This window comes from Triticum aestivum, chromosome 4B (assembly GCF_018294505.1).
Source record: "Triticum aestivum cultivar Chinese Spring chromosome 4B, IWGSC CS RefSeq v2.1, whole genome shotgun sequence".
NCBI classification, from domain to species: Eukaryota; Viridiplantae; Streptophyta; class Magnoliopsida; order Poales; family Poaceae; genus Triticum; species Triticum aestivum.
This window is the reverse complement of record NC_057804.1, coordinates 183,863,772-183,878,128: the sequence shown is the minus strand read 5'-3', so window position 1 is coordinate 183,878,128 and position 14,357 is coordinate 183,863,772. Positions and strand designations below refer to the sequence as shown.

The 14,357-nt window shown below is 46.2% G+C and overlaps 1 protein-coding gene across 2 annotated transcripts; it reads left to right on the top strand.

Annotated features, from left to right (window-relative positions):
• The first annotated feature begins 8,353 nt into the window (after positions 1–8,353).
• Positions 8,354–12,367, top strand: LOC123091711 (serine carboxypeptidase 1). 2 transcript variants are annotated; one of them, XM_044513310.1, is made up of 9 exons: positions 8,354–8,983; positions 9,566–9,877; positions 10,029–10,136; positions 10,231–10,505; positions 10,588–10,836; positions 10,940–11,058; positions 11,612–11,707; positions 11,811–11,916; positions 12,067–12,367. In XM_044513310.1, exons 1-9 carry the CDS (start codon positions 8,818–8,820, stop codon positions 12,205–12,207), a joined length of 1,572 nt encoding a protein of 523 aa, XP_044369245.1. In that variant the 5' UTR covers positions 8,354–8,817; the 3' UTR covers positions 12,208–12,367. The 2 variants fall into 2 exon arrangements, with proteins under 2 accessions (XP_044369245.1, XP_044369244.1); XM_044513309.1 differs by lacking the exon at positions 8,354–8,983 and having other exon boundaries at positions 9,326–9,877.
• Positions 12,368–14,357: the final 1,990 nt, after the last annotated feature.

The window sequence follows — 14,357 nt, the reverse complement described above, 5'->3', positions numbered from 1 at the left end:
GAGAGAGAGAGAGTCCATGTATATCTGCCATTACATGTGTCATTGGTATTTCATCTTGATGATGACCCTACTCTTCTAAACTAAGGGATCCTCTAAATCAAAAGGGATTTCAAAGGGTTTCGAAGTGTTCGAATCCTTGGAATTTTTCCTATCGGAGGTCATTATATTCACAACATTGGATCTTTAGGAACTTTTCTGTAGGTTCCTTTGCACTTAGTTCCGCAGATTTTTTTCGTCCACTCAAACATTTTTTTAGATAAAAGGCACAAGATATGCCCGACTTTAAACTAATAAAACCAATAAGGCCAACGTCATACAAATAAGGTTCATATTGCAGAACAACCAAAGGTAAACATGACAGCTCAAAACAAGTCAGCATCAAATAGAAATCTAGAGGAGCACAACTCAGGCGGCGTTGTTTCTACTGATCACGTGGAAGCCCTTGATCTTGGATAGGATCGTCCTGGCTTACGCAGTATCCTTGTTTTTGCCCAACGGGCTGCACTGCTAAAAAATAGAGACTGTTTGAAGATATAGTCAACATGTTGGCTTGGAATTTTGCCTCCCATCGCAATTTTGTTACGGCAAGTCCACAAGGCTTAGGTTAAAGCCACAAAAGCACGCTAGACTAGAATACGATGTTGCCCGTGAGTACTAGCTAGTAACAATAGAATGTTGTTAATTGAAGCACTCTCTAACGCAACTCCGTAAGAATCTAGCTGGAGCACAATGGAAGATGTGGTTGCCGTCTTCAGGATCTCCACACAGGGCACACACACGTCATTCCCAAGGGTGTGGCGCTTTTAAAGGTTGATAACGGTGGGGAGACGGTCTCTGGCATCCTGCTAGAGGAAGACCCAAATGTTGAGAGGAATTGTATTAGCCCACAATGCTTTAGCAAAGCAGATCCGAGACCTGTGAAATGGTTTCACATAAGTCAATTTGACTGAGAAATTACCCAAAGCTTCAAAATTCCAAGTAATGACGTCCCTGTTGTTGGACAATTGGCAGGGCCCCAAATCCCAAAGAAGCGTCTCCCACGATGATCTCACTGTGGTGGCAAGATTTCATTTGAAAGTAATGTTGGGGTTGCCATTTAGGAACACATTTTGAACCATGATGTCGGGATCTGAGCCAATGAGAAAAGAGATCTTGGTATTTGGAAAACAGGGGAAAGGTTAAGCGCCCACTTGGATAACCAAAATTTGGTGTTGGCGCCGTTACCCACTTCAAGCTTAGCACCCACAAGTAAAATGTATAGCTCATTTGTGGATTCCTTTCCATAATTGAGAACCACTCTTTTTCGCTGCACAGACAATTGAGTTGGGGAAATACTTCGCCTTGAGGATCTGAGCCCATAGACTATCTTTGTTTTTTCAAAGTCTTCCATATCCGTTTCTTACCAAAAAAAAAACCATTTTAAAGGAATAAGAAAGGTTCATCTTCCTTGAATTTGTAATCCTCAAGCCGCCCTTGCATTTAGGTTTACATAAGTCTACCATTTAACCATGAGATACTTCTGTTTGGAGGCGTCTCGCTTCCCAAAATAAGTGCACAAGAACTTTGGCAAGCTGATGATGGGTCCCATCTCCCAACAGAAATAGCCCCATGGAGAAAGAGGGATTAGCTTATACATAAGCATTGGCAAGCGTAAGTCTCACCCAGAAGACATAATCTTGTCTTGCCAGGGTTTGCCACACTTGATAACTTACATACAGTTGGTATGTGGTCCCAGTCAGAGCTGATGAGATATTTGTCGGAGGCTGGAAGGCCCGGGTATGTGATATGGGAGTGGACGAGCCAACAATTGAACAAGATCGTGACCCAAATGACACCAGCGTGTTGCACCGCCAGGGTTACAACCTGGCTCTTGGATTAGTTAATCTTCATACCCAACAGCAAAGCCCCCTCAGCTTGGTCCCGAAACACATGAAATTCTAGACTGAAACATGTTGCAGTTTTAGAAAGGTCCAAACATGACTTTGCAGGCTCTAGTCGTCTATTCCTCCCAATATCTTTGAACTAAAGCAAATCTGCTTATTCCAAATTTTGCTACTTTTGTACAAAATGTGCGTCCGATTAGGATGGTGAGATCTTTCTAGGTTCCACATTAATGCAAAAGAGTGCTAATATCCATTTCTGTGTCTAGACTCATCTGCACCTGGTCAAGAAAGAATTCACAAAAAAAAAACCCTTTTTTTTGCATGGTAGATAATTTGGTGCGTGAGGTGCACCCTATATTTCAGATCATTTGGACTATGAGTAGCTCTCAACAAAAAAGACAAAATGGGTCAGAACAATATATGAACAGTAAACTTTTTTACAGACCCAAAATTTGTCTTTTTTTGTCGAAAGCTACTCAGATGTCCAAATGATGTGAAATTTAGGGCGCACCTCACGCAACAAATTATCTACCATGCAAAAAATATTTGATTTTTTTTGAATTTTTCTAATATTTGTTTTGAGTTTTTTTTTCTTCATCGCAGGTGCAGATGAGCCTGCGCACCGAATCGTTGCTCTCAAAAGAGTGGTACTTCTAAAAACCACCATGCTGAACATTTGTTGACTAGATTTACATACTTCGTTGTGTACGAAGGCCCTCCCAAGCTGTTGTGCCTTTCAATTGACCACAAACAATTATCTGACGTTCTCTACACATCGCCATCCCAATTATTCGCCCAGGCCATCCAACACTAGAAGGCGCCTTATTTTACGCAACAAGCGTAGGAATTTGCATCCCACAGAAGTCAAACAAACATACACGGATGCTGAAATGCCCCACTGAGAATTGGATAATCCTTTTTGCATGACCACCGTTCATGATCGTGAAAGCTTTCTGCACCAAGTAAAACTTGACTTGAGCATAAGAGTTGTTCTTTATTCAAAATGCTAAAAAAATGATTTTGCAAGGAACCAGAGCACCAGCAGAAAGAAATATTCTTTGCTCCCTTTGTAGTCCTTGTGGCATGCACATCTTCCTTGCTCTCACTAACTTCTTTGTCAGTATGAGTTGTCTTTTGGGGAAATTCTTCATATATGTACACTAGTAAAAGGTGGGATTCTCTGCCAAAGTTTATGCTTCCTGCCCAAGAATTCGTCTTTCAACTCTAGCCCCAAAGTGGCATCCCTGAGTGCATAACGACCTACTAGAAAAACGAAACAAAAGGAAGGGAAAAAGAGATGAAACACACTAACAAAATGGTACTCCCTCCGTCTCATAATGTAAGACGTTTTTTGACACTACACTAGTGTCAAAAAGCGTCTTATATTATGGGACGGAGGGAGTAGTATGATGCCCCAATTCAAAGACGACACTTGAACAAAAATGAAAAAATATTTGGAAAGAAAAAGTAACCATGCATGACCAAGCAAGCTTTTTCTTATATTACCTAAAAGAGAGTGTATTTCCCCAAAAGAAATATCTCAGGCCAGACAGGGCTGTTGTGAACAGCCAATGTTATCAGTAACCGTTGGTGAAAGTATTGTGCTATACTCACTGCTTAAGTTTAGCATCTACTTTTATCACAGAAAAGTTCCAGACTGAAAGGGTAACTTGCTTGAAAGTTCCAGCCATGGTAACCTGTTGTCCAGTGGGCTGCTGCGCCGCACTCCTTTGCCCGTGCGGCATCGTAGGGCTGCTGTCGGTGCGGTCGGCCTCCAGTGCCTTGCACCCTTGTTTGAAGATCGCCAGGAAGCCATCCTGCCCACACCCACCCCTGCTCCAACACCACCCCGAGCTCCTGCTGCTCGCAGGAAAACCATGGCTGGTGTGACCATCTCTAGGGTTGGCGGTGCCCTTTCGCTGCACAAGACGTGGGCGGCAAGCCGCCCCAGGGCCACGCCGGTGGCTACAGCGGCAGAAATTTTGGTCTGTCGCTCCCTCGGCATCGTCAAGGATGGTGAGGATGTGACTGCTGCAACCTTTGATGCCTTCGCGGAGCGCTTCAAAGAGCACCTGTCGTCGGAGGTGATCACGGCCATGAGGGGGCTTTTCAAGCTGGACGACGCGAATGCGCATGCTGTGGAGGAGGCCCTCCTGTCGCACGGTGGGGGTGGCGCGCTGGACCTGGAGAGGGCCGATGAGGAGGCCGAGCTTCAGCAGGCTGCAACCTAAGCAGTTTTGCTCAAAACTGGGGTTGATCTTGTTAAATGTTAGTACAACCAAATGCATGTCCTGGGGTGTCTATGTACTGGGTCCAAGGTATCTCTAGAGTAGAAGTTTGTGTGCATGCTGGCTACATGCCTAGTTTCAAGTCTGTGGAGTTGCTGTTGCATCTCAGGGAGTCTACTATTGTAACCGGGTGCAAGCAGTCTGTTGCTGCCCCTGCCATTATGCCAAGTGCTATTGTGGTTGTCCCAGCTCATGATACGTGCATATGCTCCAGGGATCTCATGTTTAAATCATGTTAGCTCAACCGATCAACTTCTTGAGTTGGAATGTTAGGGGCCTTAACTGCCCGGATAGGCGGTCCATAATTAACGCAACCATTGCTTCCTCGTCCTGCCATGTGGTATGCCTCCAGGAGACGAAGCTTGACAATATCGACCAGTTCACGGCCGCGTTTTTGGGAGGCCATAGGTTACGCAGCTTTGCGCAACGCCCGGCAAATGGCACAAGGGGAGGCATCCTCCTGCTCTGGGATGATCTCTTGCTGGAGATGTCCAACATCACCTCTACAACCTATTGCCTCTCAGCCATGGTTCATGTCAGGGATTCGGGCGTGAGATTTAAGATCACAACCGTCTACGGCCCGACCGACCCTTCGCTCAAAGATGCGTTCTTTGTCGAGCTCATTAGCCAGAAGCCGCCTGTTGGGGTCGCGTGGATCGCCTCCGGGGATTTCAACCAGATTTATCGGGCCAGGGATAAAAACAAGCGGAATGTTAACACCAGTCAAATCAACCGGTTCCGTGCAACTCTCAATAGTTGTGAGCTTAAAGAAATCCACCTCCAGAATAGGAGATTCACCTGGAGCAACGAGAGGGCAAACCCAACCCTGAGCAAGCTTGACTCCTTCTTTTGCAATGCGGAGTGGGGCATCACCTTCAACGACCACGTGCTCCATGCACTTTCTTCATCCCTATCCGACCATTGCCCGCTCCTGCTCGCCGATGATAAGGGTCCTAGGAGGCCTAAGACTTTCAAATTCGAGAACTTTTGGACTTCTATGCCCGGCTTCAGTGAGGTGGTCCAAAAGGCCTGGGTCGAGCCCGTTAAGCACACCGAGCCACACATTATCCTTTTCCACAAGCTAAAGAAAACGGCGATGCGCCTCTCACAGTGGAGTAGGGGTCTCTTCTCTAAAGCTAAGGTCCATCTCCATGCCGCCCTCTTGGTGATCCTACGCCTTGACATTGCTCAGGAGAGAAGGCTGCTCTCCCCCGAGGAGCTCGACCTTCGGGCTAGGCTCAAGAGAAGGGTCATAAGCCTGGCTGTGCTCGAGAAAGCACGCAAGAAGCAATGTGCCAGAATTGCAAACATCAAAGAAGGTGATGCCAACACAAAGTTCTTTCATCGTCGGGTTAATGCGCGAAGGAGGAAAAACCACATTCACCGTATCATGAATGATCAAGGGTGGGTGACCGATCACAACGCCAAGGAAAAAATAATTCACGGCCATTTCTCGCATATAATGAAAAGGGGAAGGGCAAGCACAAAGGACTTCAATTGGGAGGAACTTAACCTGGAGTCGCATGACCTACAGGAGCTTGACTCTCCCTTCTCCGAGGAGGAGGTCATCGAGGCAATAAATAGCATGCCTAGCGACAAGGCGCCTGGGCCGGATGGCTTCACCGGCCTCTTCTTCAAGAAGTGTTGGGGCATCATCAAGCACGACCTCATGAGGGTGATTCAATGCTTTGACTCCCTCCACACAACAAATCTTCATTGGCTCAATTCTGCGAATGTTGTGTTGCTTCCCAAGAAGGATGGGGCGGAGAGCATCGTCGATTATAGACCCATCAGTCTCATTCATGGAATCGCCAAGATCATTGCAAAAGTGCTCTCCATAAGGCTTGGACCGCATATGTCCACCCTCGTCTCCAACGCTCAAAGTGCTTTCATCAAAACACGGAGCATCCACGACAACTTCATGTATGTTCGAAACCTCGCGCGGCGCCTTCACAAGAGCAAGACCCCCTCCCTGCTATTCAAGTTGGACATTCGCAAGGCCTTTGACTCTGTCAAATGGGAGTATTTGCTTGACCTCCTTCGGAGACGAGGTTTCCCAAGCAAATTTCGAGAGTGGATTGCAGCACTCCTATGTTCCTCATCTTCGAGGATCCTCTTGAATGGAGTACCTGGTGCTCCCATCAAGCACGGCCAGGGGCTACGCCAAGGGGACCCCGTCTCTCCACTCTTGTTTGTCATAGCTATTGACCCCCTACAGCGTATCCTCGACATAGCGACAAAAAAGGGGCTGCTTCATAAGCTCCGAGGGAGAGGTGTCATGGTGCGTACCTCCCTCTTTGCGGACGACGCAGCCGTGTTTGTAGCTCCAATTAAAAGTGATGTGGACAACCTTGCGACTATTCTGAGAGGCTTTGGGGATGTCACTGGTCTATGCACCAATTTCCATAAGAGCTCGATGGTTCCGATTCGGTGCGGTAACCTTGACTTGGGGCAAATCACCCAAGGGCTGCCGGCTGTTACGGCCTCCTTCCCTCTATGATATTTGGGCCTACCACTCTCTGTGTGGAAGCTAAAGATCGTTGACTTGCAGTTCCTTGTGGACAAGGTGGCAAGAAGATTGACAACATATGAGGGCCAGAACATCACCACCATTGGACGCGCGGCTCTTGTCAAGTCGGTGCTCGCTTCCCAAGTGATCTACTTCATCACGCCGCTTGTGATACAGCCCACCATCCTCCAAAACATCGACAAGCTTGAGAGGGCCTTCCTGTGGTCTGGGTCAGATAAGACAACCGGGGCAAAATGCAAGGTCAATTAGGACATTGTTTGTCGGCCGCTTGCTTATGGTGGGCTTGGGGTCCTCAACACCAATAAGTTCGCGCGGGCCTTGAGACTGCGGTGGCCTTGGTATGAATGGAAGGACCCAACAAAATTGTGGGTTGGGAGAGGTAACCCGTGTGATGAGGAAGATCTCAACTTCTTCTATGCTAGCACCACAATCAAGGTCGGGAATGGGGCGAAGACACCCTTCTGGGAATCCCCTTGGCTTCTTGGGCGCAAGCCCAAGGACATTGCTCTTCTCATCTACGAGTCTTCATTGCGGAAACATTGGAAGGTACGGGAGGCCCTCAAGGAAAACGCGTGGATCCTCAAAATCAGGCCACCTGCGGTTGTTTCCACCGAACACGTAGCACAATTCTTCACCCTTTGGATGCTTCTGCATGAGGTGCATCTTGATGAGCTTGCTGAGGACGACATAGTATGGAAACACTCGGACTCTGGGCATTACTCTGCGGCCTCTGCTTACAGGGCACTTTTTTTGGGTTTGGTCCTCTCCCCCATGGACCATATGGTTTGGAAGCCTTGGGCCCCACCGAAGGTCAAGTTCTTTGCTTGGCTCGCACTGCAAGATAGAATTTGGACCGCTGATAGACTGGCTAAGCGGGGTTGGCCAAATTGTGGCCCCTGCCCCTTGTGCAGGGGAGTGCAAGAATGTGGAACACATCTATTCTTCAGATGTCGCTTCACGTTGAGGCTTTGGAATTTGGTTATTCAGAAATTTCTCATACACGACATGGACACGTCGGCGTGGAGCTCCTTCGACTCAGTCAAGACATGGTGGGCGAGCATGAGCGCCGTGGGCACCACCAACCGAAGAGCGAAGGCCTCGATCACCATGCTTGTGTCGTGGGTCATTTGGAATGAGAGAAACGCCAGAGTGTTCCGGCATAAGAGCAAGCCTCCGCCAACTCTACTCAACACCATCATCGACGAGGCAAACCTTTGGATCACCGCCGGGGCAAAGAAGTTAGGGTCTTTTCTATTGCGAGAATAATTGTCATGCCGTATTCTGGATGCGTGTTGTAACAAACTCTCCTCTCCTTATTTAATATATGAGGCAAATCTTTTGCCTCCGTTTCAAAATACCTAAAGAACAAAATGGAATATGCGCAAACAATTCCATGGTGTATCCGTAAGTCATATCAAACTGCAAACAGCAGTTCTTAAGAAACATGCATGAGAAGGAATCAACATTCTAGTTCATGGTAACATAATTCATAAGGTGCCAGTCCATCTCTACAGTGCTCGAGTCACTCTTACTCCAGATTCTGTCATTATATCGAAGAGAGTTGCCCAGTTAATTAAATAAAAACCAAGCACAAAGCAGATTACCACCGTCTACCCAGGACACCACCGACAGACATGGCCACACTTGCACAAACTCAACGCGCACTGTTTGGCAACTCTGACTTCACCATAGGCGACCACAAAAGAATAGCTAACCATAAAAGCTCCACAAATCAGCACGAAAAAGCCACAGCAGCCAACCAACACGCCAGCGAGAAGACAACTCTGATTTTGAGGATGAGCCTCACAGGAGAAATGTGCAAGGCCTGCGCTGACCAGATCCGCTGCAACTGGACCACCCTTCATGTGTCACCACTTGGTCGGCCTCATGAAAGGGAAGTTCTGAGTTAATGGTAACAAGGCGAAACAGAGCACATAGAAGTAGAGAACCCACGGACAAGCAAGAAAGCTGACTACCAAGCCATGCCGTGACCCAACGTTACTCGCCATCATCATCGTTGACAAACCAAACGCAGCGCAAACGGGATCCAAACCAGCGGACCCGTAGTCCGCACTAAGAAAAGTGACCGGGAAGCCTTGCCACACATAAATATGAAATGCAATACAATGTATGTATGATGATGACCAGTTGCACTAAACCGGAATTGGATGAAGGACATGAGAAATTTATGTATTCCAGCTTTATGGGGCAATTATGCAATGAAACAGCCTTCTTTTTAAACTTGATTTTAGTTGGGCCGGAATACACAACACATCAGAAAAGTAAACTAAAGGTAAAGGTTTCCCGGGAATCTTGAGGATACAGTTGAGTGTACAAGAAGCTTATGATGGTGTATGAGATCTGTTTCAGTGAAGGTCAGACGTGCTTGTGCTATTGTTGTTAAAAGAAAAAAGAGGGTGGCATTGCCACCATGATGTGGACAATGCACTTAGGACATATTGTGATAGATGAAACACCCCCAATCTGGCCTGAGCTGGGAATAGGTCCTCCGGGAATCATGCAGATTTTGTTATATCACAGTCGACGAAAAGGAACCATCAGTTTAATTGAACAAGAACACCATTGACAAATGACAACACAAACATAGATGCCATGACAAAGATGGAATATTAAGCACCTTTGAGTGCCAACTTGGAGCGGGGAAAGGTCAAAGAATCAACAAGATTATGGTTTCCTTGGAGGACTCCCACAACTAAAACAGAATGTCCCGCTATAAATGAAGATTGGCCAATGGCAACACAGCACAGGACCCCAAACACACATGCACACGCTTCCTATCAAGATGAAAAGAGGCATACTAGTAGTACTTTGGTCCTTGTTCTGCCTCTGTGTGGCAAACACAGATACTGGCAACAAGCCCAAATACCCTATTGAGTTTGATCAATTGGAAATATCCAGGAAATATGTCCCAGCAAAACAGCATGCATCTGCGAGCAAGAGCCCTTCTAGTTCTTCGGTCCATGGTGGCTCACAAGATTATCAGCGAGAGAGGGATAAGATCATAGCAATGCCAGGCCAGATGGAGGAAGCGGAATTCACACAATATGCAGGATATGTCACGGTGGATGCAAATGCTGGAAGGGCTTTGTTCTACTATTTTGCTGAGGCTCCTCAAGATCCTTCCAAGAAACCACTAGTCCTATGGATGAATGGAGGTATGTCATATGTGCTCTGCTTATCCATAAACTTGCAGTATAATTTAACCATAAAACTATGTGAGTGAGACCAGCAACGATGCAGATGTGCACTTGAGATTGAATCCTGTTACAAACCTTCTTTGAGAACTATTGCTAATGAGGTCTGCAGGCCCTGGTTGTTCATCCTTTGGAGCTGGAGCCATGCTAGAACTTGGACCCTTCTCTGTCCACAGTGATAACAAGACACTGTACAAGAAAAAACATGCTTGGAACACAGGTAAATTCACTCCAGCCCTGCCAATAGTTAAATGTTAACAAAGAGGTCGCATTTATACCCAGATGAGTTTACCAGTCTTCATCCACAAATGCAGTAGCAAATATGCTGTTTGTTGAGATCCCAGCCGGTGTTGGGTACTCATACTCCAACACGACAAGAGACTATCACAACACTGGTGACAAAAGAAGCACAGATGATGCGTACACCTTCCTTGTCAATTGGCTGGAGAGATTTCCCGAGTACCGAGACCGTGATTTCTTCATAACCGGCGAGAGTTATGCTGGTCACTATGTACCAGAGCTAGCTAATTTGATTATTTCTAACAACAGAGCCAGAGGCGCGACTAATGTCAAGCTTAAAGGTGTTGCTGTAAGTGTTTAACAATAACTGTTTTGAAGCTTCTAATGCCAGTAAGATTCTAATCAATGATACCACTCTGAAATTTGGTCAGATCGGCAACGCAGACTTGCAATACAATTTGACTCTAAGAGCGACATTTGACTACTTCTGGATGCATGCTATGATTTCTGGAAAAACCTACAGAGCTGTACAGGCCAACTGTGGCTTCAACGGGACATATACTAAAGATTGTGATAATGCCATGAACTTGGCCATAAAGGAGAAGGGTAATGTTGATGACTACAGCATCTATGCACCAATATGCCGTGATGCCTCCAGTCCTCTCAGATCAAGTGACCCGGTATACACAATTAAACACATTAATCCACATATTTGTCAAATTTCGTTTGTTACATATATGCCTCTTGGGATACTGAATTTGTGGCTGACCAATGTAATGTAAGGTGGTGTTCGGTGATCCCTGCACAAATCACTATGTCTCATCTTATCTAAATCGTCCTGAGGTCCAAAGAGCCCTACACGCAAACACCACAGGGTTGAAATACCCATGGACGGATTGCAGGTATAAAGATTGGAATACCCAAGTAGGTTTCAATTTTTTGCAGCCAATTTTAGGCACAATTATTTTCCAGGAATAATTCCATTCTTTTGTTTTCTTAGGGCTATCTGAAAAGGTAATCTATACATTTAAGTACAAATCACAAATTATTTATATGACTGACCCTAAGAACTTCATCACTAGAGAAGTACTTGTAAGCCTACTCACTTCTGATTTGCTTTACTGCCAAAAAGGTACCTATAATCTATATAAGCCAGCCATCAAAGATTAAGACTCTGTGAACCACAGACCACGGTAGGTATTAAAAAGTGAACAATAAAGAGGGCATAATGGCATAAGATTCTTCACCCTATACAGACTATACTTTTGCTTGTGCAGGGGCATCAATCTGAAATTATGCATAAACCTTTTTTACTGCTGGGAATTTTCTCAGTCTTCGGTATCAAGCAACCTCGTACTAAAGGAATATCAAGGAAAATTCGATAACAGGAAAGCAGTCAACTTGCATTAGAATTAGAATATGTTTCTAATCGATTTCAGTGTCTCACTCAAGCAGTCAACTTGTATTCGATAACTGGAAAGATTCACCGGAGACCGTGCTGCCATCGATCAGGAAACTCATTTCAAGTGGCACAAGGATATGGCTGTACAGGTACTCCTATATATATAGCCCCCGGATTCTGTTTCTCAAGTACCAAAGCAATCAATTGTTAATGTCTTATTAATCCCTAATCAATTGCACCCTTGCGTACCAGTGGTGATATGGATGCAGTATGTTCTGTGACCTCGACCCAATACGCACTGGACATTCTTGACCTGCCCACAGAAACATCTTGGCGCCCATGGCGCGTCAACAATGAGGTAAAGAATCCATTGCTGATCACTTGACTAATGCTGAACAGTAGAGAACTTCAGATTACATCATTATTTCCTAATTCCTATAGCTACATGGCTACGTGCACCTGCCAATGAAGCTAAAAATTGTTTATTGGTTCCTTCCTGAAATGGCAGGTTGCCGGCTATGTGGTTGGGTACAAGGGCCTGGTGTTTGCAACAGTCAAAGGAGCAGGGCACATGGTCCCTTACTATCAGCCCCACAGGGCCCTAGCGCTATTCTCATCCTTCCTCGAAGGAAAGCTTCCGCCACAATGATCTAATTGTTAGGGATAAATTAGCACATCTCTATTGTAAAACGACGTTAGCAAAGTCCAACCCCAAGAAGTCGCTTCCCTTCTCTCTCTTAACATGTAAATGTCATCCTTTGGATGCATTCCCGCAGACATGCATATATATATCCTTTGTATCAGTGAAATCGATGATGCTTGATCATTCACTTCCTTCTAATCTCGTTTTACTTTACACTCCCTCTGTAAAGAAAAATAAGAGCGTTTAGACTAAAATAGTGATCTAAACGCTCTTATATTTCTTTACGGAGGGAGTAATTTTTAGATCATCCGGAAGGCTCAAAAGGCCCTTACGATATATATGAAACCACAAGTTCTAAACAAAGGTTTGAAGATTCGGAAGCTACAGCAAGAACGTCTGGAAAGGCTAAAGTAGCTAAAAGTAGCAGATAACTAGAACATTCAAAGCCTATCACCCAAACAAAAGCACATGAAACCCAGTGCTAGGCGGAAAGACATCTAACCAGGTAGCTCTCTGCTCATACGGCTTGCATTTCCAGCAGCACCACCAACGTCGAGGGACAAAATTTCGTGTTTTGACCCTTTTTGAGAAGTAGTTCGAGATCTGACCCTAGTTTGCAAAAAATTCGGGATCTGACCCTTTTCCTACCGCCAAGGTCCTTGGCGGTAGGGTTGCACGCCCTACCGCAAAAAAATTCTAAGTTTCAGACAAGTGCGTGTGCGCACCTACCGCCGGGCACCTTGGCGGTAGGGTTACGCATGCTACCGCCATCCCCTGTGGCGGTAGGGATGTGTTGCGCTGACGTGGTCAAGTTTCTTACCGCCAGGGGCCTTGACGGTAGGAAAAGGGTCAGATCTCGAATTTTTTTTAAACTAGGGTCAGATCTCGAACAACTTCTCAAAAAGGGTCAAAGCACGAAATTTAGCCACGTCGAGGAAGTCCTGGTCTTCTTCATCGGCGACTGGGTTGGAGAGCCGGCCAGGTCCAGAGGGGAAGCTGGGCTGAGTGGGGAGGTCCTCGGCACCCTGGTTAGCACAGTTGGGGAGAATGGAGGCGAAGGAGCACTACCCACAGGAATATCTAGACAGGGCTCCAGTAATGGAAATGTTTTTAATGGAGCTAAAATTGCACCTTCAGTGCCACTGTCTAGCCCCGTTACCCCACAGACAGTAGCGGAGCTTCACACGAATTGCTGGGCGGGCCAAGCTAAAGAACACACAAAATATTCAAACTAATCATTTGCATTAATCAGTATACCTTCTCTTCTTATTTGTTACAAGATCAAGTGAGCAGATCAAAAGAAGTTATGCCAAAATTTACTACTCCCTCCGTCCCTGAGTCATTTATTTTGAAACGGAGGGAATACAGAGGACGCGTGGGAATATATGATAATTTGCCAGGCACTACAATTTTGACTGGCCTTGCACATAGCTACATATACGACAATTTGTAATCTGTAAACAACAAATTGAGTGAATTGTTTATGCTAGCATATTGGTAACGAGATGAATAGATGATGACCTGAGTGAAATTTAGGGGAAGAAGAACGCGTCAAAAAAATTAGGGGACGAAAACTGGGGATGGTTCAAAGAAATTATATGTGAAGATTGTAGTGATTCAGGAGAATTGGAAAGATTGAGGGTATGATAGGATCAAAAGAAGGAGCTCATTTTTGGGTGTTGCCTGAGTTGCCGGTGGTAGCTGCGTGTACTTGTGGGCTTGTGGCCGCGTGGAGTCGTGGGCTGGCCGACTCCGACTCGCTGCTGCTGTGTGCGGTGTGCCGGTGGGCCGTCCGGCCGTGGGCGGCGGCTGATGTGTGCCGCAATCCCCCTGGCCGGTGGGCGGCGCCGCGGCGGCCTGCGGTTGCTGCGTGACAGCGGGCGGCGGCTGCTGAGTCGTCGAGTGCTGCGTTTCTGCGTGGTGTGTGAGGCGTGAGCTCCTGGGCCATGGGCTGCATCGGTGTGGGTTTGGGGAGTATGGCCCAGTTCTTTTCCAGAATCGTCCCCCTCCCCAGCTTCTTCCAGAACCGTCACTTCATATTTTTTTTACAATCCTACCTAATTAAGGACTAATTAGCTAGGATTGTAAAAAATATATGAAGTGACGATTATGGGAGAAGCTGAAGAGGGGGGGGGGGGGGCAATTATGGGAGAATC